We start from the raw sequence: 26,282 nt of genomic DNA, 5'->3' as shown, positions 1-26,282 counted from the left end.
TGCCATGTCCTGAAAGCAGCACTGGGATCCAGAACAGTCAAAAGGAACTGCCAGTGTGAAACTCTCTCTTGAGCCATGTCCTTAATTAGATATTGTCTGTACAGTGCCTTGAAAATGTAAAGTGCTTTGGAAAGGCTAAGTGAGGTTAATTAATTAATGTTCTTGTTGATTAGGTAATTAATAAAGGCTGTGTTGATAAATAATGCAATACAAGTATCATTAGTATTATGGCTGTAATTGCTCTGTAAAGTGGGAATTCTGGAGGGTTATGTCATGAGAAGAAAACAGGCCTGGATTTCTTGGATCTTATCAGTACAGCACAGTATTCTGACATAAGGAGATTTTAGCTGCAGACTGGAGGAAGTTTTCTTTGCTTCTGGAGGGAGATTGTACAGGCTGGAAGGGAGTGCTGGATTTTAACGTCCCTTTCCAGTCTCACACATCTCTTCCAGATCTTACACTTCACCACTTCGGGAAGCATGGGGAAGCTGCCTATATACACTGGTCTCAGCTTGTGCCTTTGGCTAACACATAACCCGAAAGGATAGTTGAGTAGAAGAGAGTTGTATGTGTTAAAGCACTCCATACTTGTGTCCCCACCTTTGACTTATGTTTAATTAGAAAGGCAAATGCTGATAATTGGACTGAGAGACGGAAGGGAGTTGACTGGCAGAGAAAGGTGGACCTAGCCAGCAGTTGTCCCTCTAGCCATTTGCTCCTCCCTTTTATTTTCCCACTCAGTTTTGTCTTCCTTCTTTTGCACCATTTTCAGACTCTTCTTTCCAGTCCCATTTCATGGCTGCCTCTTCTTTACAATGGTCTTTGCTTGCCTGTTATTCCCTTTTTCTTCTGTACTGTTCCCAGCCACAGTCTACCATGCTGTGCTGGAGGGCTTAATTTCAAACAGCAGAACAGATTTATGTTTCATTTTGAGGTCTATATGCAAAAATTGCACAAAGGATGTGGATCAGATGCACAGCAAAGCCCTGGGCAGATGTTGGAAGACGGTGGGAGCCAGTGGAGATTATTGGAGGCACATGGTAGTTGAAGAGGAAAGTTGCTGGGGTGGAATTATTCTGCTTCAGGCAGGAGTCTTGGTAGCTAGATGTTGGTGTAATTTACACTTTGTAAGTAGCAATCAGAGGGAATAGCAAAGCAACCAACAAGGGATTCGCTTTCTTTACAACTTCCTATAGCCTCTGTTTGGTTGCTTTTTCCTGATGTCATCCCCTCCTTCTGCATCTTGGTGCAAATGACACCAACCTATCCTTTCACACCATTCTAACAGCCTGTAACTTGAACCAACACTTACATCAGTTTTGAATTTGGCCTGAAGACTAAACAGCTGTCTCTTACCTAGAGGTGGTCCCCTTCAGGAAGCATATCAATAAGATGGTGTGAAAAAGTTTTCACTGCTGCTGCTGCCTAGGTACTGCCATGAATGAATCTGAATAGTAATACAAAAGAAAAGGTGACAATACAAATAACGCAGCAGGTCAAGCATACTCTGATGGATATGGCTCTAGCAGCATAAATCAGAAAAAAATGAATGATTATGTGAGCTAGACAAAAGAATACAAATTATTCATAAAATGGCCATATCTTTAGTTTACTAGAACTGTACACAGTTTTTAATTGTCACTTTTTCCTTTTCTAGATTATCAAGCGATTAATGGACAAGGATCTAGAAATCCGATTTGCTGACATTGATCTGATCTATTATAATAGCAATACAATGAACTGAAGTCAGCGTCAGCTCTTTAGATTACTTAGACTAACTTACATTTACTGATACAAGTAAAGAAAAAAATAGCATTTATGGGAAAAGTACAATAAACTTAACAATGGTTGAAACAACTTATCATGGGGAGCAGGTTCCATCAAGATTGGATGTTTTTTTCTAAAAGATACACTCTAGTTCAAACACGTGTTAATTTGGGATGTTCTATGGCATGTTTTATGCAGACAGTCAGACTGGATGATCACAGTGGTCCTTTCTGGCCATATAATCTTTGATTCTATGAAGGAGGAGAGGGAAACCTTTTAGGCCCAATGACCACATCAGGGTATGGAAATTGTATTTGTATTTGTATTTGTGAATGCTCACAAAATTGGGGTTGGCATGTGAGAGGGGGTGAGGACTCCAGCTGGGGATGGGGTTGGAGTGAAAGTTGGAGGATGAGGGCTCTGGCTAGGAGTATAGATCCTGGGGTGGGGCAGGGGATGAGAGGTTTGAGGTGCAGGGGGGTACTTTGGACTGAGACCAAGGGATTGAGAGGTTGCAAGCAGGATCAGGGCTGGGACTGAGGGTTGGGACACAGAGGGGAACTCAGAGGTACTGCACTTACCTCAAGCAGCTTTTGGAATCAACATGTCCTCCTTCCAGCCAGCAGAGGCACTACCATGTGGCTCTATGCGCTGCCTCCATGCAGGCACCACCCCTGATTCTCTCATTGGTTGCAATTTCTAGCCAATGGGAGCTGTGGAGCCAGTGCTTGGGGTGAGGTCAGCAAATGGAACCCTCTGGCTGCTCCTAAATGTAGGAGCTGGATGGGGGGATATGCTGTTTCCAGGAGCTTCTTGGAGCCATGGCACATGCATGGAGCCAGGTGAGCTGCTGACCCCACTCTCCAGGGGGAGCTTAAGGGCTGGATTAAAAAGGCTGAAGGGCTAGATGCAGCCCAAGGACCATAGTTTGCATGCCCCTGCTCTATGAAAACAATTGTATTTTACATCCTATTATGTACAAAGGCTACTTTTGTGAGACAAAAGTATACAGCTAGTTACTAATGGTTGAGTACCCAGAACTTCCACCACTGAATCAATTTGTCCTTTTTTATTTTAATTTCCAATAATTTCCTAGACCATACATTGTCTGAAACTAAATATTCTACTGGGCTACCTTCCTCCTGCTTTAATAATATCTCACTTTCCCTGCATGTGCCTTCTCACAAAAAGCTATTATTTCATTGCTTTTTCATTGCTTACGTGGAGCTACTGAACTTGCACAGTGGATAAGCACAGCAACATGTCAGCTCTGGAAACTCTGGTTCAGGCCTCCGTGGCATTCAGCAGTAACATTAAAAATGAGTTGGGAGGGCTCCCTCTAGCCATAGAGGATATTTGCTCATAACACAAAACCACCACAGTTTGTAATTTCTGTTTTAGAAGTGCCCTGGACAGATCTTTCCTTTAAAACAGGAAAAGCAATTAATTCACCAGGGGCCCTAAGGGTCCAGACAAAGTTGTATTGGTAGAGCTATGTGAGAAATCCATCTGATTGCCTACACTATTGCTAAAATTAACCAATTTAGAGACCAATCCGGAAATCCTCACCCATACATATAGGCTCTTGAGGATCAATAAACATTATCCTCAGAACCAACAGGCTGCGTTGCAAAACTTAGGTGTTGCAAAGATTCCTTGACAATGGATGAAGTAAGTGACTTGCTAAAGATTTCTCTTGCAAAGGAAAATCCATAGGTGGTGAAAAGCTAGTGTAACCCACATACCTATTGGGTGTGGTTCACTGTCCCATGCAGTGGCTCTTAGACCACTTACAGAGAGAGCAAGAATGAGTGTGCTCTACAGCCTTAGATGACAGGCAGCTGGATTTTAGCTCAAACTGTAGAGCAGGGGTGGGCAAGATACATCTTGTGGACTCAATCCAGCCAACCAAACCATCGGATCCAGTCCACGGATGCCCTTTCCAGGACCCCTATATATATAAAGGGCATCCGTGGACTGGATCCGATGGTTTGGTTGGCTGGATTGAGTCCACAAGATGTATCTTGCCCACCCCTGCTCTACAGTTCTAAACTCAGGGCTGCTCCGTGTGACTCTCTACTCTGGAAGGAGGGGGCGGCTTTGGTTGATCTCCCTGCCACAGCCCAATCCCCTATTGGTCAGAAACAATCAGCCAATAAGAACTGACCCCAACCAATATCTCATCTCCTATTGTCCAGAAACTGTCAGCCAATAGGAGCTGAGAGATTGGCCTTGGGGATGGGGTAGCGCAAACCTCTCCCCACTCTCGGAGTTGAGAGCCATGTGGAGGGAGCAGGCTGCATTTTCAATGCTCTGGAGCTGCAGCAGACATGGAGCCCAGCCTGTTTTGGGGGTGCTGCAGGGCTGCTGGCTGGGAGACACTTATGTAAGCACCACCCAACCAAAGCCTGCCTCTGGAACACCTGTGCCTCCCGCACCCCAACTACCTCCCCCAAGTCACCTTGCAAGCCCTCTCCCTTCTCTCCCTGCCCCAGGTCACAACTCCCTCCAAGACCGTGTACTCCCTCCTACAATCCCTCTCCCAGGCCAGAATCCTCTTCTGAACCTATACTCCCTCCCTGAGCCTACACCAGTGTTCCCTCTAAGGTGCATGGAGTCCTGAGCCTCTGATTGGGCAGGGCTGATTAATCACCTGTGAACCTGTGCTGCTGTGCAGCTTAGAGAGAACACTGCCCTACACCCCAATCACCTAACCCCAGTCATAACCCCCTCCTTCACCCAAACTCCCTCTCAGACCTCACACCATCTCCTGCACCCCAGTCCCTTACTCTGTGCCCCTTCTGCATTCAACCTCCATCTTAGACCCTGCACTTCCTCCACAGAAAAGTGTGACCTTTGACCACTTTCCAAAATTTTGGAGTGGCCCCCCCCACCAAAAATGATTGCCCACCCTTACTGTAGAGGCTCATGCACTAAGCTCCAGAGGTCGCAGGTTTGGTTCTGCCTGTCAGCATTACATTAATATAGTAGCCTCTATACTGCCTCCCTTTTTAGCCCTCAGGACAAGGAGTTGTGTTGCGGAAGAAGCTGTGGTAGGAGCACATTGTGCTTCAGCCAGCCTTGATTATGAATATGGCTCTTGGCACCATAATAGGCTTCTATAGGTTAGAGGCCAAGGACTGTTCACAATTGTGCCAGGAACACAATTTGGCCCCTGACAGCTCCATGGATTGGGGACATGCAGAGGTGCTATGAAGACATCTCCTTGGGATGAGGTGAGACCACATTTACATGTCAAACATTGCCCAGTATATAGTGTCAGTTAGGAAGGTGATTTTCTTATGTAATTTCTACACCAGCAAAAGCCCTCATGGAGACACAGTTATACAGAATAAAAGTGCATTTGTTATATGTTGTGTTTGGGAAATGGATAGACGCTATACCAGCAAAAGTACTCTTGTCAGTATAAGCTGTGTCTCCACTAGCAGGGTTTGCTTGTATAAGTATTCCGGTTTGGGCAGTCTGGCCCCCTTTTTTAGTATAGACCAGCAAGCCTACGTGACACAAATCCACTGAAATTTTCATGCTCCCCCACAGCGTTGCTCCCTGTTGTCTTGCACATACTCCTCCTGGCTCTCATGGACTCTTTGGTCTTATGTACCTTAGGGTATGTCTACACTGCCACTCTAGTTTGAACTAGGGTGGCTAATGTAGTCATTCGAACTTGCAAATGAAGCCCGGGATTTAAATATCCCGGGTTTTATTTGCATGTTCCCGGGCGCCGCCATTTTTAAATGCCCCGTAGTTCGAACTACCTGCCCGCGGCTACATACAGCATGGACTAGGTAGTTCGAATTAGGAGCTTTAATTTGAACTACCTAGCCCGTGCCACGTGTAGCCGCGGGCAGGTAGTTCGAACTACGGGGCATTTAAAAATGGCGGCGCCTGGGAACATGCAAATAGAGCCCAGGATATTTAAATCCCGGGCTTCATTTGCAAGTTCGAATGACTACATTAGCCACCCTACTTCGAACTAGGGTGGCTAGTGTAGACATACCCTAAAAGACTGTCTTCTTTCTCTCTCTAAATGGACTCCTTGCCCATTCTCCTGTCTCACACAGATTACGAGGTGATTGTATCCACTTAACCCAGTGGCTATTTTGATCTCATTTTTTCACTCTTGGGCAGCTACATCACATCCCCTTTATTGCCAGCTGAGATCCATTTGCACTAAGAATTCTTCCTTAACCTGCCCCTATGAAGTATATTTCTAATAAAGGCTTCATCTTTAACAGAAGTAATTAAAACCTCTAATTGCTGTACATGCTCACTGACTCAGATTTTAGATTAAAACAAAGGGTGATAACATTATCATGCTGGATTGCACCGAAATGTTCTGTCATGTGAGTTCAGGAGTTTGAGCTTTGTCCAAGACCAAAGTAATGAATGATTTTGCTTCAGAGCTCACTTTTTGTCAAAAAGCCAAACTGACTTGGGGAAGAGGGTGGAGCTGCCTGTTCAGACAGGATTTTTTAGTTTTTGCCCTTTACTTCTGGAGCCAGAGGTCTGGCTCTGATCCAGCCATACGAAAAGAAGATTATGGTATTTTCTAGGTAATTTTAAGGAGCAAAACCAAAGTGAAGTCAGGTGGTTTCAAGACAGCCTTGAATTTTTACATTAAGTGTTTCTCATGATTTTTGGTTTTCAACGTAACTGTATTTAAAATAGTGACAGGGAAATACATTTTAGCAGGCAGACATATTCCAAACCAAGTTGCTTCTTGCTTATAAAGCATCTTGTGAACAAATCTTCATGCATGAAAATAAAATAGGAATTTTCTGAGCAGTGGAGCTCATGACAAACTGGAAGGGCCAAATTCTTTCTCAGAATTCACTTGTGTAAATTCACTTGTAATCAGCAGAAGCATTATATACATATTGAAAGTAGAAACTCGGGTTAGGGGTTCATCAGCCAACACAATATGAAGTCCCAAGCCCATTAAAGTTAACAGCAAAACTCCCATTGACTATCGTGGTGCAGAATCAGGCTGTAAATGTGGAACGGTGCAATATTTCAAAATAATTAAGACAATGTACAAAAATCTAAAAAATTTGTAATGTGGCTAATCAATTCCTTATCAATTCCCTTTTTATATACAATAATCCCCACTGTGCTCTTTGAATTTTTGTTATCAAAAGGAAAGGAATTATGTTCAGAATCCTAAAAGATGGGGGTCTCTTCGGTACTAATTTAGCTCAGAGTCTGCAGCTGCTGACCCAGGAAAACTCTGCAGGCCTCCTGGTCTTACCAACCACAACGACTAATCCTCATGGCTCAGTGTGAACCACTGTTCGGCCACATTAGAGCTTTGTCAATATTCCCCACCCTCCAGAGTGCAGCTCCCAGAAAGTGGAATGTTGAGAATGAAACAACGGGGCTGCTGAGACAGCACAATAATTCCCCATTCACAAGTGTGATACCAGACTGGCCACCCTGTGATGAAACTTATTTTCTATTTTTTTTAAAGAAATAACTGATCTTTGGGGGGCCTGAAACCAAATATTCCTTCCTCTTTGCAGTGAGTACCATGGTGTTGTAATAACAGTGGACATGATGCCTTGTAATTGCATCCATGCGATCCTGCACCTTTGCCCATCATCCAAAGTCATTTTCCCACTTAGTTATCATCACCTAACACCTGCAGCACAGAGCAAGAAGAGGAGGGAGATAGAGGTGGGCACTGCAGAATGGCTCAGACAATGGTTGCAGCAGTGGAGGGGCATAACCATCATGGTGGAAAGGGAGAGGCTTATCAGGAGACCTAATAGTTTATTTGTTGGCAATGGGAGTAGAAGAGAAGGCAGAGAGAAGGGGACTAAGGGATAGGGGCAGGGAGTGCAAGACTTTATGGCTGTGTCTACACTAGGCAACTTATTCCGGAAAATCAGCTGCTTTTCCGGAATAAGCTGCGAGCTGTCTACACTGGCCCTTGAATTTCCGGAAAAGCAACGACGCTCTACTGTACAAAATCAGCCGCTATTCCGGAAAAACTATTCTGCTCCCGCTCGGGCATAAGTCCTTATTCCGGAACACTGTTCCGGAAAAGGGCCAGTGTAGACAGCCCAGTAGTCTTTTCCGGAAAAAAAGCCCCGATCGCGAAAATGGCGATCGGGGCTCTTTTCCGGAAAAGCGCGACTATATTGGCCACAGATGCTTTTCCGGAAAAAGTGCTTTTCCGGAAAAGCAGCCTGCCAATGTAGACGCTCCTTTTCCGGAAAAACTGAAAACGGAATAGTATTCCGTTTTAAGCAGTTCCGGAAATTCATGCCAGTGTAGACACAGCCTTAGTGTTTCTAAATGCAGTAAAAGCTCTGTTATCCAACATGCTGGAAGAATGAGGGTGCCAGTTAATCGGATATTCTGGTAAACTGAGAGTTATATTTTACCAATGGAATGCTAATGTTCAAAGAATTAGAATACTATAAAAATATACCAGGCACTTACCAATCCAGTAGTAATACTGCACTGCAGAGTGATTGGTTTCTTGAAGCACTTAGGTGCTTACAGGTCAAGTTTTCTACACAGTATGTTATTGTATTACATTACGTATCACTGTAGTCAGCACACGGCCAACATCCAGGTCACTGAAAATACACGTAACCTTAAACTCTACAGAATAATATTTAATCTTTCTTTGATTCAGAAGGCACTTTAGGATCTTGCAGTGTCTCAGGGTCAATTATCACTGTAGACATAGAAGGTGTAGGAAGTTGTGCTGAATCTGTAATGACCCTATGACGTACCCTGGAAAACACTTTTTTGAATAAATCCCTGATACTAGCTTGCTTACTTGTCTTCCACCTCTTGCAGAAAAGTGCACAATACGCAATTGCATAATGGGCTGGGCAGTATGCTAGTCTTGGTTACTAGATTTAAGATTAGTATTGGGATATACCAGGAATGGTGGTTAGTTGAGGTTTCTGGTTAATTAAGGGCCAGATAACAGAGCTTTTACTGTAAGATGTGTGAGTGAGTGAGCCACCTAATCAAAGATTTCCTTAAGCAAGGTATTTTTCCTCAAGGCTTTACTCTTGGGCTACGTCTAGATTGCATCCCTTTTTCGTAAAAAGGATGCAAATTAGACGTATCGCAATTGCTAATGAAGCGGGGATTTAAATCTCCCTCGCTTCATTAGCATAAAAATGGCTGCCGCTTTTTTTCCGCTTGGAGCTTTGCTAGAAAAAAGCACCAGTCTAGACACGGATCTTTCGGAAAATAAAGCCTTTTCTGAAAGATCCCTTATCCCTCTTAAAATAAGGAATAAGGGATCTTTCGGAAAAGGCTTTATTTTCCAAAAGATCCGTGTCTAGACTGACGCTTTTTTCTGGCAAAGCTCGGTGCCGGAAAGAAGCGGCGGCCATTTTTATGCTAATGAAGCGGGGGAGATTTAAATCCCCACTTCATTAGCAATTGCGATACGTCTAATTTGCATCCCTTTTACAAAAAAGGGATGCAATCTAGATGTAGCCTTGGGGTTTGGAGCATGTAGGTTATAGGGTTCTGTGTAAATTGTCAGCTGGGGCTTTTACCCTTTTCTTATCAACTTGGCCTGATCCAACAAAAAATTTCAGTGGGCATTGGCTCAAGATATAGTAGAAGACCTCTGATTCCTCTCCCATCTAGCTGCCAGTGAGGTGTTTCCACATAATCCTCTAGCTTTTCTCTGAGTACCTCATTGGGCCTCAGTCTCCACTTTTGCCTCATTACTCCATCCTCTCCACCAATGGAAGGTCTAAGATGGACCTTACCTTTCTCACTGTCCATATGAGAGTAGGGTACCAGTTTAGATGTTCTTAAGTGTCCTTCAGATATTCTCAACAGAATTTGGTAGTTGTTTTGCAGAGGTAGCCAGCATAGTCTTTAGTGTTCCTATACTAGGAGAGTCAGAAGATAAGATCTTCAGAGTGCTGGCACTTCTGGCTGCACCCCATCTACCCTCTTCCCATGCAATAGTATCCAGGGAATGAATTTCCCACACCTCCTCAAATCCTACTCACCAGGCCCCAACCCCGCACCCATGTAGTGAGCACTCTGGTACCATTGTGAGAGAGCCCTCTGAATATATAGATGGGGAAAGATTCTCCACTAAATGAAAGAATGAACTAAACCATATTCTTTCTAATGTCAGACAGATAAATCCAACTCTGGCCAACAGCTGCCAGTATGTCCCAGAGCCTTTCTGTGAAAGAAAACAACATTTCTACAGACAGGATCATGAGCTGAATAAGTTGTAAATCAGATTGCAACACAGTTAAGCCATGATTATGGGTCCTTGGGTGGTGCAGAATAAAACAGGCATTATCTGTGGAGTTAAGTGCTGATTTCTGTAGTAACAAGATAAGGATAATACATTTTGAGCTTTTTAAATAATAAGATTCAAATTTATCATTTGCTATAATATTGTAATGCGACATTTGCATATGGGTAAGAATTGCAAGAAAAATTGCTCGTAAAAATAGCAGTGGCAAAGAAAGAAAGAAAGAAAGAAAGAAAGAAAGAAAGAAAGAAAGAAAGAAAGAAAGAAAGAAAGAAAGAAAGAAAGAAAGAAAGAAAGAAAGAAAGAAAGAAAGAAAGAAAGAAATCAGTGGCTAAAATGCAAAGTGTTGCAACATATGGAAAAGTGCCAACTTAGTAAAAGGATGCTTTTAAAAACAATAACCTCCACTAAAGCTTAGCTGATGAATTCAGCAGTTTGAAGAAACATGGTTCAAATGCAATCCTCTAGCTAGAAACAATTTGCCAAGACAGCAAAGATATGTTCTCAGACTGTAACCCAGACCCTTTGAGGGTGTGCAAAAGAAATTGTAAAACACCCAAACAGGTTGCCTTCATTGTGCTGTATTTCCTGAGGGCCTGATCCTGCTTTCATTGAAAAGACTTCAGTGGAGCAGGATGGGCCCTATGAGGATGTCTTGAATGCAAGTTGAATCAGGCCCAGGAAAACTAGAAATTGGGCTGACGTGATCAGACTCATCTTCCCTTGGATATAGAACCCCTCCACAACTGCTGTCTAGCCTATCTCACTATGGAGGTGGTTGGACAAGTGGCTCGGCAGAAGCTGATGCAGGGCACTAGCAGCCTTAGAGTGTGTCCAGACTACAGGGTTTTTTCAAAAAAAGTGGCCTTTTTTTGAAAAAACTTCCCCTGCATCTAGACTGCCACCGCATTCTTTCGAAATTAAATCGAAAGAACACGGTGGTATTTGCCTGGGTGCTCTTTTTCGAAAAAGCGGATCTCTTTTTCGAAAGAAGTGGTTGCAGTCTAGATGCTCTCTTTCGAAAGAGGCTTGTAGTCTAGACGTAGCCGCAGTGTAGCCTTTTCACGCCATACATCTCCTTGCACCTGTTCTGCTTCATGTGAAGTTTTAATTCCTTGGGTTAGAGCAGAGATTCCCAAACTTTCCTTAGACCTTTTTTAGATCTACCAGCGGCACATGTGTCCCTACCCTGCTTATCACCACTGACCTCTTTGTGTGTTCTACTTACCGCTATCCATCTTTAGCCATTTGCCCATATTTCACTGTTATAGTGTGACATATGCAGCCACAAGAAAACTCCTAAGTTCTGAGCTCATTTCGACTGGACAGTTGCTGGGCAACGCAACCCATGCTGTACAGTGAGTGGGGGTGAGGGCTCTATAAGTCAGCGTGTCTGTGTATCTGTGTTCTCATTGGTACATCGTGAAGTAAATTAACTATAGTACTTTATATAACAAATTTTCACAAAGATTTAAAGCTTTGTCTGAGAAGCCTGTTATAAAAATGAAATACATAAAAGAATAAATAAAATCCACCATTCTACAAATTCTCCTGGGTACCCCGCCCCCCCAGAAAGGTCTCACGTACCCACAGGGGTACACATACCACAGCTTTGGAATCCCTGGGCTAGTGGATTTATTCCTAGTAAAAAAATATCTGGCCCTGTCAACAATTCTGCTTACCTTTAGAAATCAGCTAGTAGCTGGCCAACATTTATTTCAAACATATTTTAAACTGATCCTTTGTATAACACATAATGGTCTCTAAAAGAAGCACTCCATCCCGTTGTTTTACTGAGATATCATTTGCAGGCCTCTCCTAACAAGAGATGTAAGGGAAAGGTAAAAGACCAAAGTTATCATTGTAGGTATTGCAGCACAATCTGAACCAGTCTCATGTAAGCAGGGTATTTTAAATAGTTAAGGAGATTAACAAAATCAGCAATTACCTGCCTGTCACACCTATTAACTCCTTCTACCCTTACAGCTTTGCTGGCTGACTTTCTGATGCTCCCCAAAATAAGGTGATGTTTGATTTACTAATTTCATCCCCTCTCTTTCTCTCTGATCCTCTGTATTAGGCTTTAAGATTGGCTTTCATTAAAACCTTCTGTACCAATCATCAAGTGCTTTTCCTTTTTGTAAGCTCACCCATGACGCTTTGACTTTGAAGGAAACCACAAAAATGTAATCATCGTGTTATCTCCAGACTTGGTCTGCTCTCATCCACCCTCCCATTCAGCTGCTCTGCTTCCCCGCACCTATAATAGTTCCCACATGTTTATGCAAACATATTTTATATTTTTTACATTATTGGCTTACAAGTCAATAAAGGGAGCCAGCACTTTTTTAGCATCTCTCTAACAAGAATGATTTTAAAATGCAACAATCTTTCCTTGCTACCATGATTTACAGCCATTTCAAGCACACCAGATAGTGGAACAATTAAGCAACACAGTAGTCCTTTTTACTTTAATTACAGGGGGCTTTAATGACTGCAGAGTTCAGTGCTAAATTGGTTTCTTTTCCTCAAGTACATCTAAAAATGAAGGTTGTTCACCTGTCCAGAAATACCATTTAAAAGATTTACATTGATCTAATCAAGTACCAACTTGTTTGGAGTTTGTAGAAGATACATAGCATAGTTTAAAATGTCATTACTCTGGAAGCTGTAAGAGACACAATATGTCTGGGTCTTCTCTGAATCATGTAAGATGCTGAGCCTTCTCCATTCCCATTGACTTCCCTAGGGCTGTGTCTAGACTGCAAGCCTCTTTCGAAAGAGGCGCTTTCGAAAAATACTTTCGAAAGAGCCTCTTTTGAAAGAGAGCGTCTAGACTGCACGTTGAACTTTCGAAAAAGCGGCTTGCTTTTTCGAAAGAAAGCATCCAGTGAGTCTGGATGCTCTCTTTTGAAGAAGCCCTATTTACATTGAAGAACGCCTTCTTTCGAAAGAGGAACTTTCGAAAGAAGGCGTTCTTCCTCGTGAAATGAGGTTTACCGCCATCGAAAGAAAAGCCGCGTTCTTTCGATTTAATTTCGAAAGAACGCGGCTTGAGTCTGGACGCAGGGGAAGTTTTTTCGGAAAAAGGCTACTTTTCCCGAAAAAACCCCTGAGTCTGGACACAGCCTAGGAGTAAAAGAGTTTAGACCTTTTTAGAATTTGGACCTGTATGTCATAAACAAATCACATATAGTTCATCTAAATCTGTTTATTAATACATGCAATGTCTGAGGGGGAAATTCCAGCCCCCCTCAATAGTAAAATTCTCACTGATTTAAACAGGGCTAAGATTTCATTCAGAGACCTCGTTCCTGATCATATCCTGAATGGTAATATCTTTATTAATCACTGACCTTGCAGTCCACATCAGCAGTCAAAAGAAGGGCTTTGTTTGTCAACCATCTGCTTAAAATGTATTAGCAATACTAATATCCCTGTAGCACCTTGAGTGTGCTCAACAGTGTCTGCACAGCACTTTAAGTACTTAAAATATGTTTCATAGTATAGTGAAACATCAAATGTTACATCTAATAAGGTAGGCTTAGCTCCACTGTACTCCCTGCGGCTTGGGAATGAATTTGCCTGCCAAGGGAGGGTGAGGTGAGTAGGGTTCACACTGTCATCTTCACTTAAGGCTTCTGCCAGGGAAGGGCAGCTATACAGCATTGGTGTAGTCCCACAGGAGCTCTGCTGGTGGTGGCTACCCATTGTATGTGCTTCCCCAACCACCACAGACGCGCTCCACCACCATCAGCCCCTACACCTTTCTGAGCTATGCTCATTGCACGTACAGGGCCTGCAGGCAGCTTGTGCTCCCATAACTTTCCCCCAGCAGAAACTAACCCAACTTGGATGGAATCAAGCCCAGTGAATGCACTTTGAACACCTTAGCCACAGAGACAATAGCACTGGCTCAGTGCGTTGGCGCAGGTGGACCAGAACTGTTAAAACCTTTTGAGAGAACTGGAAACACTTTTCAAATGATGAAAGCAGCAGTCGACAAATATCAACTTATAGCTTTGTTTATGGAGCTTATAACACAGTTGGGGCCAAATTATGAGAGAAACAGACGTACGCCAAATCCCAACCCCTCAGCATGCACTGCCTAGCACTGACTAAATAGCAGTCACTGTCCTCAGGGAAGCTCAAGGATTGCTTCCTCATAGAGCCTTTAATATCACAGTTACCTCTAACTAAACAGATCCATCCATATGGAAAGTTTATATGCCAAATACAACCAAATGTCTCTTTTGCTGCATACCTAGGAAAATTAAATCAGTAAAAACTAAGAATGTTATGTCAGATCTTCGGTTGGTGTCAGCTGGTGTCAATGAGGAAAGCTTACTTGACTCCAGTGGAACTACAGATACATATCAGCTAAGGATCTTCCTCCATTGTCTTTGAAATGAAAAAGAACAAAGGGGGAAAAAAGGAAAAAGATCACATAGAATTACTAAGCAGAATAATATTAGCATTATGCTGTTGAAGTACACAGTTTAAAGAAGTGCCGTTAGGTGGAGCTGAGTTCCATAGAAAGTGTGCCAATACGTAAAATACTCCTTTCATGAACCAGGCAAAGCTGCTAGCTTTTGCCATGGCCTTTAAACAGTCAGATGCTAGTTAAAACCTGTGAATATGTATACATTGCTTCACATGGGTAATTAACATCTTTATGTGTGGCGCCTCCTGGATTAAGGAAGATTCTTCCATGCTAATAAGGAGTGGAACAGGCTGCTAAAAAATACCACTTGTATATACATATATAGTGTTTATTTAGAGTAGTGTTTGATTTCACTAGCAAAAAAGTCAAATGCTAAATTCCTAGACAGCTGTATCTTTCATGTATTTAACATCTACTGACTATTCTCTGTTGTTCTTTTAAACAATGCACATGTACAAACAACAGAGTTTAAGTATACATGTATTTAAATATACCATATAAAATACATGTCTGACTTGAAATTGCCTTCCCAATGAAACATGCATGCTGAAATCCTGGTCCTTTCAAAATCAATGGCAAAACTCCCATTGACTTCAGGAGAGTCAGAATTTCACCCAAAATTGCTTTTTTTCAATAAGTGGATTTGGTTCAAGATTGTCTAAAGACATTGCTTTCATCTATTTGTTTTGTACATAAAAATGATAATGGGGGCTGAAACTTAAGAATGCAAACTCATCAAGCTTAAACTCCAATTGTTTCATAACATTAGCCATATGGTAGGTATGCATGATGTAAGTCAGAAGTTCAGGTAGTTTCAAATGGAGTTAAAGTGAACTTTACATAGATTCACATTTAAGAACATATGAACAGTCATACTGGATCGGACCAATAGTCCATCGCTGCCAGTATCCTGTTTTCTGACAATGGCTAGTGCTAGGTGCTTCTGAAGGAATGAACAAAGCATTCTGGCAAATAGAGTCTAGGGACACCATCTCTGCCCATTTTGTATAATAGCCATCGATGGACCTTTCCTCCCTGAATTTATGTAGCTCTTTTTTGAACGCTCTTAGGCTATGTCCAAACAGCAGTGTTATTTTGGAATAACTAATGTTATTCCAAAATAACATAGTCTGTGTCTACACACAAGCAGTGATTTTGATATAATGTCAAAACAATGTTGAGCTGGAGGACTGCTTACTCCAACTCCACTAACTCTCATTGTACGAGGAGTAATGGAAGTCGGGGGAAGAGTGCTCTTTCTTGAAATAACTGCTGTGTAGATAGTACCAAAAATCGAAATATTCTATTTTTACTTAATTAGTGTAGCTAAAGTTGCGTAGTTTATTTCAAGTTTAGCACTACTGTGTAGACATGCCCTTATAGTCTTGGCCTTTACAACATCTTCTGGCAGGAAGTTCCACAGGTTAAATATGCTGCCTGTTAATTTTATGTGGTAACCCCTACTGTTTGTGTTATGAGTAAATAACACTTCCTTATTTGCTTTCTCCACGCTAGTCATTATTTTATAGACCTCATATCTCCCTTAGTCATCTCTTTTCCAATCTGAAAAGTCCTAGTATTCAAGAGGTTGGCATTCCGTAGATTTATCTAGAAAAATTGATATGTAGTGGTAAATGTGATCTTACAAATGTGTGTTTATAGGGTAAGGACTACTCGCATGAATGAGACTTTACAGGACTGGGCCATTTGTCAGTGGGTTTTCAGTAAATCTGAAGCCTCAGTCCTATAAACACTTATGCATAAGTTTAATTATATCCACTATGAGTAGTCTCATTGAAGTCAATAGAATTACTCATAATGGCTATGTAGACTACATCCCTTTTTCATAAAAGGGATGTAAATTAGACGTATCGCAATTGCTAATGAAGCGGGGGGATTTAAATCTCCCCCGCTTAATTAGCATAAAAATGGCTGCCGCTTTTTTTCTGCACGGAGCTTTGTTGGAAAAAAGCGCCAGTCTAGACGCTGATCTTGCGGAAAATAAAGTCTTTTCCGAAAGATCCCTTATCCCTAAATCCCTGCTTCATTAGCAATTGCGATACATCTAATTTACATCTCTTTTACGAAAAAGGGATGTATTCTAGATGTAGCCAATGTGTAAAGTTAAGCATGGGCCCTACTGCTGGCTTGTGTTGAAAGGTTGCCCAGTATTTATTTCATAGTCTTACATTCGCATACCATTTTTTCCAATAATAAGATAGTGATTGATTAACCAAGGCTACCTTAGCTATCTGTAGGAGTGGAATTGCTTACCTCCCAGTCCTGTACAAACTATGAATGTAACAGTGTAGTCGATTAACTGATTGACCGATAAGGAAAAGCTTATAGATTAATGCTATAGACTACAGACATTTCCCTCCACACCTTGCCAGTACATTTTTTAGCAGGCTGGGCAGGCAGCCCAGCTCAGTTACGGCTTGCACCAGGTCTGGAAGCTTTGACCTCCCTCCTCCCCCGTAGGCTGGAGCTGCTGCCACCCCATGCTGCTGCCACTTTATCAGAGGCAGCAGCACAGGGCAGCAGGCAGCTGGTCTGCACAGGAAGCTGGTTTGTAAACTGGCTTCCCTCGTGGACCAGCTCCCACTTGGTACCCTGTGCTGCTGCCTCTGTATCATAGGCAGCAATGTGGAGTGGTAGGGGGCTCCTCGGGAGTGAAGCCAGAGTGCACTGACTGCCAGCCCCGCCACCCGGGGACTATAGAATGGTTGACTAACCGATAAGAATTCATGAGGTTAATCGACTATTCAGTTACCGATATCTAACATCCCTAGTGCAAACCCACATTCAGATTTGTTAATAATGTGAGTCTCATTTTCTAAATGCTTTGGATGCTTCTTAACTGCCTGCTACTCTGGCTGTTCAGATTTTATCCCTGACTTCAGTTTTGCATTTTCAGATCTTCAATGTCATAGTAATGATAATGCTTAGCACTTAGTGCTTTTTATCTGTTGATCTCAAGACACCGTAAAAAAGGAGGGAAGGTATGTATTATTAATCCCACATTATGGTTGGGAAAGTTGAGCCATATAGGATGAAGTGTCCTGTCAAAGGTCACGCAGAATGCCTCTACATAGCATCCTTAGCTCGAAATAAGCTATGCAATTTGCGCTACGCAAATTGCATAGCTTATTTTGAGTGTATTTTGAAACAGCTTATTTCTTAATTTGGTGCTGTCTAAAACGCTATTCTGAAATTCCCCTTAACTTACCGGGATGTCAGAATAAGCCACCCGTTATTTCGAAATCTATTTTGAAATAACGGGCTGCTTCAATAAACACAGAATAGCTATTTCAGGATACCTCTGGTATCCTGAAATAGCTCTGCAGCATAGACATACCCCCAGTGATCAAAGTCAAAGTCTCCTGACTCTTTTTTCAGGACCTTATCTTCTGGACCATGATGGGCCTTATTTGGTAAATATATTGCTGGAACTAAAAGGCCATAGAAAGTGACATGAAAGAATAAAATAAGATTAAAACCAATTTCAATATATCCTCAAAATGCAATGTAGATTGAAATGTGCTGTGAGAAGATTTTGTTCTTCTTACTCAAATGGCATTTTGTGATATTTCTGGTCTACTGTTTGTAGCATGTATTCTGTGCAGCAGAAAAATATTTGTCTCCAAGCTATTGGTTGGGCTTTCTTTCCTTTAAACACACTATTTTATACTATAAATAGCTAGTACATTTTGCAATGAAAATATAAAATACTGTATGGTTTCTGTATGTGTTTTGTAGACATTGTGTGGAGTTGTGTGACCCACTCTAAATTCTATCTGCAAGCTTTGAATTAAAGTTACAGCCAGTCCCTGACTTACGAACAGGTTACGTATCAAACACCTGGTCATAGCTTCATCTGTTCGTAAGTCAGACTACATTCACTTATGTACGGCTGCGCTGTTCATAAGTGCGGTTTCATTCGTAACTCGGGTTCAAGCTGTATAGGAGGTTGGTCGTAAATACGAATGGTTGTAAGTAGATGCATTCGTAACTCAGGGACCAGCTGTATTTGCTCTGAAATATCTTTTATAGTAGTTCTGTCTCCTCAAAACCCTGAACATAACTTAGCCCCCAATTCTGCAAACACACATGTGCTTAATTTTAAGCATGCGTATGTAACTGTGCCTTTGCGGGTGACAACTGAGAACACCAAATTGAGCTTTGCTGAGAAATAGGGCAAATACACCCCAACGTGCTGATGTATATTATCCCATAAGATGTACCAAACCAGCCACCAGAGTAAACTTCTCTCTCCTCACATTGGCTAAGAAGAAGTTTCCTGAGGTATTCAAGTCTTTGTATCATCCCCAAAAACACTGAATTTAAAGGTGAGTGACCAGATAAGGACCAGCCACATACCCAGATCAATATACAATTCAGATATTACCCAAAAATCACACTGTAGACAATCTTTAGAAAGAAAGAAAGAAAGAAAGAAAGAAAGAAAGAAAGAAAGAAAGAAAGAAAGAAAGAAAGAAAGAAAGAAAGAAAGAAAGAAAGAAAGTTAAAATTGGTTAAAGGAATTAAATATATACAATAAACTGCTGGCTTAAGTCAAATCATTGGAAAGATCTCAGTCCCTTTGTTAGCATGTTCTCATTGGTATGAGTTCATAGTCCAGAGGTTTGAGCAGGATAGAGACAAATAGAAGTGTTTCCAGGGCCTTTTATAACTTCTGTCATGTGCAGGGAAACCCACTGTTTTGAACAAAGCTCTCAGCACATATAGTGGAAAAGTAGAGATAAAGATGGAATATGGAGTCACATGGGAAAGTCTCTTGTCATGTCCATGCATAGTTTTGCTTAGTCACAGTAGTGGTCATTACCTTTACTTCAGATGGAACATCCACAGGAAGGTCCATTGTGAGTTAAGTGTTCCTTGATGAGCCACTTAGTTTGACTAATCACTTCAAGATGTGATGAGTTGGCATGACCACAGGAGCAAACATTTGAAATACAGGTATAGAGCCAATACTCATAACTTCAAGTACAAAAGCAATACATGCATATAAATAGCATAATCATATTCAGCAAATCATAACCTTTTCATAGACATCTTACATGCTACAGTTAATACAAGATTTGTTGCAAATATGTAACAGTGGTTGAAACAATTTTCTGTATGGTCAGATTTTAATCAAATAACATCACAGTGTGTAGCCTCATATACACATAGAAGTAGTTCAACGGGACTATTTATGTGCTTACATATATTTTTCCCTATTTGGGAAAGACTTTTCTCTTTGTTTGTTTTGTTTGTTGTTGCAAAACAAAGCCACCAGAAGACAATATTTAACCTTTCTAGAAAGTGTGTGCATCAAATTCAGCTAATTCCTCATCTTGAGTTCTAGCTACATTTTATTGTCAGTGTTTTACATTTTAAAAATAAAACAAAGTGTCAGTTATATTTAGGAAATGCCAAAAGTATAAAGCCAAATATGAACACTTGGACCTGATCCTGCTTCCATTGGAAGCTAGTGGCAAAATCTCTATTGACTCAGATATATTGAAAGCAGACCTATAAGCAATGCTCAAGGCCTGTCATGTAATTAAAAGACACTGTCATGTAATTAAAGCTGCAAATACACTGTTATAAAATCAATGGTGAATTGAAATGTTTTCATTCATTCTTTTTATATTGCAATGAAAACTCAGAGATTCCTTGGCACAGTGTGTGTGTGTGCATGTGTTTTGTGTGTGTGTGTGTGTGCACACAGACACTATGGAGGAATATATACATACACACACACACACATATATATATATATAAAACCTAAACACCGCAACAATGTCTAATGCAGGATGATGGAAAGTGAAATAATCAAGAAGTAAACTCTAAGTAGAGTTGAAGCTGATCACTCTATTTTTATTGACAAATGTGAGTAAAGTGCAAAAAGAAACAGCATAATGAGTAAAAATTCAGGGTTTTTTCACTTTTAGAAATAATGGCATTATTAGTAGTGCACAAACATAAGTTTGTTAAAAATATTTTTAATTTGAAATAATTCTTCTAAGTCAACAGCTCCTGGCCAGCAGCCCAGCAGATTCCCTTAGGCAGGCTCCTTGCCTGTGGAGCCCCTGCATGCCATTCAGTACAGCTGATTGCAGAAGGCCTGTGTGTCTCTGTGGACTGGTGCTGCTTGATGGGTGGGGGCCCCCCTCTGTGTACTGCCTGCACTGTAAGCACAGCCCAGGCAGCTCCCATTGGACGGCATGCAAAGCCCACCCCCAGGGGCATGCAGTGTACAGAGATGAACCTGGTCTCCTCAGTCGGCTGCTCTGAGCAGTGTGCAGGGGCAGGGCAGGAACTGATTCAGCCTGAGGCTCTCTCTGCACCATGAGACAATGGTGTGCTGGATTTGGCAGTTTGGCGGGCCAGATCCGACCCTCAGGCTGTATTTTGCCCACTCCTGTTCAAGGACCTGATCCAAATTCCTCTGTGGTCAGTGGGATTCTTTCTATTGGCTTTGGATCTGGCTCTTAAATAGCCCAAGTTGTATATGTAAAATGGCTAGTTAGTAAAATAGTTTATTAGCAAATATTACAACTGCACAAGCAATTCCATGTATTCCCAACATTAATTTAGGTTTTCTTTCCCTTGTTTTACTATCAGGACAGTGTATATGCTGCAATGACCTTTGGAGAGACCCCAGATATTTAAAAGCAGTGTAAAAATAGTTTTAGGCTTATGAGGGTCTTCAATGTGCAGTATTATTGTAGCCCAGTGAGACCCAGGATATGAGAGACACAAAGTGGGTGAACTAATATATTTTATTAGACCAACTTCTGTTAGTGAGAGAAACCTATGTTCCATTTTTCATAAACCTGTATTCAAAGATATTACCGTACCTGTATTCAAAGATATTGTGTCACTAAGGTTCTTCTGTGTACTACTTTACCTGTTACTAAAGTCCCTTTACAAATGTAAGGTAGAATCCTGACTTTGAATTCTTATGTTCTCTTTCTTCCAAACTCTACCATGCCCTGCTTATAAAGACATTAATGGAATCCCAGGGAGCTGTTACAGACAGCTAACTGGATGAGGAAGCCTTTTTTTAAAAAATCCCATTGTTTAGATTTCTGTCACAGGCTCTGAGAATACTTAATTTCTTTTATCTCTGGAGTTTTCATTATCATTTAAATTTCATTTTACATTAATTGATCAGGGATTAGTGAAAGCATTATGCAAAAATTAGAATAAGAGAAGCCAGATGCGATGAATAATTCATGATGTCCAATTACATTTTATTTCTGGTGTTCTTGCAAACTTGCCTCTGACTTCCAAGGTGTTCTGAAATGACAACGTCGGCTCAGAAGAAAGCTCTAACCCTCCCCACACACACACACATACACACACTCAATTTATGAAGAAGCTGTAGTTTCCCTGCTTCCAGCTCCTCTCCCCATTTCAAAACTGAATTGGAACCAATTTTGGACTCTCCTATCGCTAAGGGCTAGACAGATCTGAGCCGCCCGTGAAAGAAGGGGCGGCACTATCAGAACGAGAGCAAGGCTAACTGTGGAAATGACCCCATGGAGCAGGCAAAGAATTCAGCGGGGCGGCCCTCTGACGCCGCCTCATCTGGGAGTCAATCTGCCCCCTTAGCAGTGTCCCGGGGCTGTCCGCAGCAAGGGCTGCAATTGGCGGCTGCAACCCGGCGAGCGCCGCTAGGTGGCAGTCGCTGCCTTTCCTGCGAGGAGCCCCTATGGGCTGCTGCTCCCCGGGAATCTCACGATCCTTATCAGGTCAGCCCACCAGCCTGATTGAGTGTGTGAGCAACATGCAAAGCGCTCTCTCGCCCAGAAACACCCCCGCCCTCCTCCCCAAGCAGGCCTGGCAGCTAATGGGCAGCAGGGCCGCGTACCTGTGTGGAATGTCTCCAGCTCTAGTTCAGCCTGCTCCCCAGCCAACCTCCTCTCCGCCCCCCTCCCGCCACTGTATTTTATTTATGCCACTGGACAGTTGTTGCACCATTAAAGCTCGAGTCCCACCTTCTGCAGGGACCTTTCATCTGGGGAAGTTTTATGACACTTGGTAAATGTGCAAAGTTTTTAATTAGACTCGCCAGACAGCCCGAGGCAGCACTAGCGCCACGAAGTCTTCATGCTTCTCTCTGCTTTACAGCACAACAAGCCGCTCTACTCCTTTGAAGACAATGCCGACTATGTCTACGATGTCATGTGGTCACCAGTGCATCCCGCGCTCTTTGCCTGTGTGGACGGGATGGGGCGCTTGGATCTGTGGAACCTGAATAATGACACCGAGGTGAGGCGGGGGAGAGGGAGGGGGGGTTAATCCTGCGAGGGCTGGTGGGGGAGGGGGGTTGTGTAAGATCCCTGCCTCTGCCTGTGGCGTAGCCCTGCTGCAACCAAACACTCTTCTCCTTGTATGCTCCGAGGCACACTGAGCCTCCCTCCACCCCACCCTGATTCAAAGATCATTGGCCTGCCCGTCTTGTATCTTTCAGGAGACGTGGCTTCAGCCTTCCTACGTATGGTTCAGGGGACTCTGATCTCCCCCTGCTTGCTCGGTTCAGGAACATTGAAACCCCCTTCCCCCCCCCCCCCCACACCCCGTATGGTTGGGTTCCTTGCATGCTTAATGCAAGTTAAATTTACAGAGGGAGGGAGGGAGGGAAGGGAATAATGCAACCCCCGTTCCAAAAATTAAGCACAAGAGCGGCAAACAGATGATGTTTTACCTCTTTGGGAAGGATGCTTCCTCTCTTGGGATTGATTTCAAGGCAGGTTTTAAGAATCTCTCTTTCTGTGACTTTTTTTTTTTTTTTTTTGGTGCCCGGTTTCAGCGAGACATTGAAAATCTAACTAGTGGGGGAGGGGGGGTTCCCCTCATTCAGATTGACACAATTTGACAGTCCCAGTCCCAACCCCACAGACCTGCCAAGTCTCGCTCACGTGGAATGTGAGACTTCCTGCTTTGGGATCGGGTTTTAAGGTAGCTGTGTAAATCTCTCATTGGTAGGATGAAGGGTTGTTTTTATTTCATTGTTTTTATTTCTTTGTTATTAATTATTAAATTTGGTTTGTTATGTCTTCAGGCCATTTCAATGGAACAATAACTCTCCTTCATAATTGTTTCCCTCCCAAATCTCCCACAAATTGTCACAGCTTGACTGCCCTGCACCAGTACCTCCAACCTGATAGCAACCTAATGATGCCCATGTGTTTCCCACCCCCTCTTAGTTTTCTTTCAACCCCATTGAAACAGAAAGGGCTACTAAGAGAACTTTTTGCAAGATGAAGTAGCAAATATTGTACTTAAAACCCCAAGCACCCTCCTTCCTAAATACAGATCGCATGTATTTTATGTTCCTCTTTAGTTCTGAGTCTGGTATAATTACAATCAGAAAATATGACTCCATATGTTTAAAAATATTTCTAGGTATAAAATGAATGAGTACAATCTTGCTTTCATTTGAATTTTCCTTTGATGAATCTTTGTTGTAAGACTCAACACTGTTGTAAATGACCAGCTTGCTTTGCTTTTACCACCGAGATTCAGAATTGGATTTTAAATGTTTTTCCATCGCCTAAGCTCAATTTGTATTCAGTACTCTGTAGTGGCACAGTATGGAAGTAGAAAACAAAGCAAAATCGACATAACAATAAGGTTCACAAATTAAAGGACACGTGATTTTCATTTTTTAAAAGAAATTTTGAGAACAAATACCAAGATTTTCCCCCATTTCCCACATTATTTCTTTAAAGTTACTTCCTTTTCTATGTCTTTCATCTAAACATGATGTGCATTTCTGCCACACTAAAATACAAGTGCTGTTTATAGTATCCAAATCATTGCTACTTGCCATAAATAAGTGTGGACAGGTAAGAGGAACAAACGCTGAAAACTGTATAGTCACGTGGAGCGGCCCTAGCTTTTGAAGTGCTCTGAGTAGGAAGTGCTGCCGCCTTTTTAATTAGAAAGCATACAGCTGGAGGATAGCCAAGAGGACTCTCCTCCGAATTTCTTTTGGGAAGGGGAGGCACATATCCTTCAGGTGTTCTCATTAATGCCACTTTCACACACAAAATGTAAAAAAACTGTTAACATTTCAAAAAGAAAAAAAAAGACCCTTTCTGATAAGATACCAGAGGTGCAATCCTGACTCCCCACTCTCCTTCCCCTGAAATCAATGGTTACTTTGCTGTTGCTTTCTGTGGCACCAGGATTTCGTTGCAAGTAATTACCATGAGCCTGGATCTCCTCCCATTGAAGTCTATGAGCTGGATCATGCCCTCCATGACCAGGATTACAGATAAATTATGAGCAAGAAAAGTCAAATGAGAATCAATAGAAATGAATTCAGAGTTTGTTCCTGCATTCTGTATACATCCAAAGCAACCAGCTGTTTCACAAAGAATATTTATTCATAAGGGTCAAAATTATCCCTTCCATAAGTGTAAATCTCTATTAAAGTTAATAGAACCTTTACAGATTTACATCAGTATGAGAGTTTTATTTTGATCTATAAAGAAAAAAACCCAGCTATTCCAGTTCTTTAGTAAGCAATGATGGAATAACTTTAAAATCTCTAGAAATCACAACTAGCAGAAACTAAATCAATGGGAGGTTTAGATTTGCAAGGAAAGAAAAGCAGATCAGATAGACAGAGTCAGTGGAAGAAATTCTTTTAAAAATTACAAAATAAGGTGATCGATGTTATCCTTTGCCAGGTAGCTTAAAATTAGCTGACAGTGATTTTCCATAGTTGACTACTAAAGACATTTGAATGTATTATTCTGTTTACTAATGAAAAATCTTTGTCAGAGTTGTATTCATTAGTCATTGCAATAAAAATGAAATGATTAACATAGGAAATTCTTGGGACTACTTAGCTGTTTTTTTTTAAAAACAAAACTTTCTAGCATTAGATGTCCAAGTATGTATAGAGATGGAGGAAAATGACAAATATATTAATAGCTTTAAATTAGATCTACTAATGAAAAGTGCGATTTAAAAGGTTGGCAATTATTATTATTATTAATAATGGTGCTTTTTGTATCTGTGTAGGATATCAGCTGCATTAATATTCAGTTATTATTTTACAACTAATGGAGAAAATATTTATTTTTAGATAATTTACCAATAAGCTTCCAATTTTTTTAAATACAACACAATTTTTACAAGTCCTCTTCTATATATTTATCTATTTCATTTTGATTTATCCAAAATGCATGGTCCTCACTGAGGATGCTTTTTGATCCAAATGACCATGGTAATGATTTGACTCTTCTCACAACCAAACTTTTAAAGGGACTGACTTAATGGCATGTAATATTCTGATTTGTAGATGTGGTTTTTGTAATAACAATAAAATCATATTACATTTATTTAACAGTAACCCCCCGCCCTACAACACTTCTTTACTCTCTGCAAATTATATTGTATTTTTGGATGTACACGTATGGCAGATTTTCAGTTAAATTTAGGATGGAAGATCCTGATTTCCCAGTAGTTTGGCCACAACATTTTTTCTCACTTGGTTTAAAGGTAGAATCAGCTTCTAGGTTATTGCTCAGTTATCTCTATTGATTACTGTTCAAGAATGATTGGTATTTTTCCACTTTGCTGCTCTATTATGTTGCTTTCAACAGTATTTTCTTGTGCATGACTTGTGTACTCTGAATCTGAAAGGATGTGGACAACATTTATTTCATTAAATAGATATGAAAGATATATCTAAAACAGCTTTTTTAACACCACATAAGCAACACAAAATTAAAGGATGAATTATTGGTTGTTTTTGAGAGG

General features: G+C 41.5%; 1 protein-coding gene across 2 annotated transcripts in view; it reads left to right on the top strand.

Moving 5' to 3' along the window:
- DYNC1I1 (dynein cytoplasmic 1 intermediate chain 1) overlaps nt 1-26,282 on the top strand; it is a 281,312-nt gene that overhangs the window by 214,697 nt on the left and 40,333 nt on the right. For both annotated transcript variants that reach the window (XM_006114494.4, XM_006114493.4), the window contains exon 15: nt 22,635-22,775. In XM_006114494.4, the coding sequence (XP_006114556.1) occupies nt 22,635-22,775 (141 nt within the window). The remainder of the gene's footprint in view (nt 1-22,634; nt 22,776-26,282) is intronic.

The sequence above is a fragment of the Pelodiscus sinensis genome, chromosome 2, assembly GCF_052426305.1.
Source record: "Pelodiscus sinensis isolate ZL-2025 chromosome 2, ASM5242630v1, whole genome shotgun sequence".
Classification (NCBI taxonomy): domain Eukaryota; kingdom Metazoa; phylum Chordata; order Testudines; family Trionychidae; genus Pelodiscus; species Pelodiscus sinensis.
Note: the sequence above shows the minus strand (reverse complement) of the source record. Positions and strands in the feature narration are given on the sequence as shown.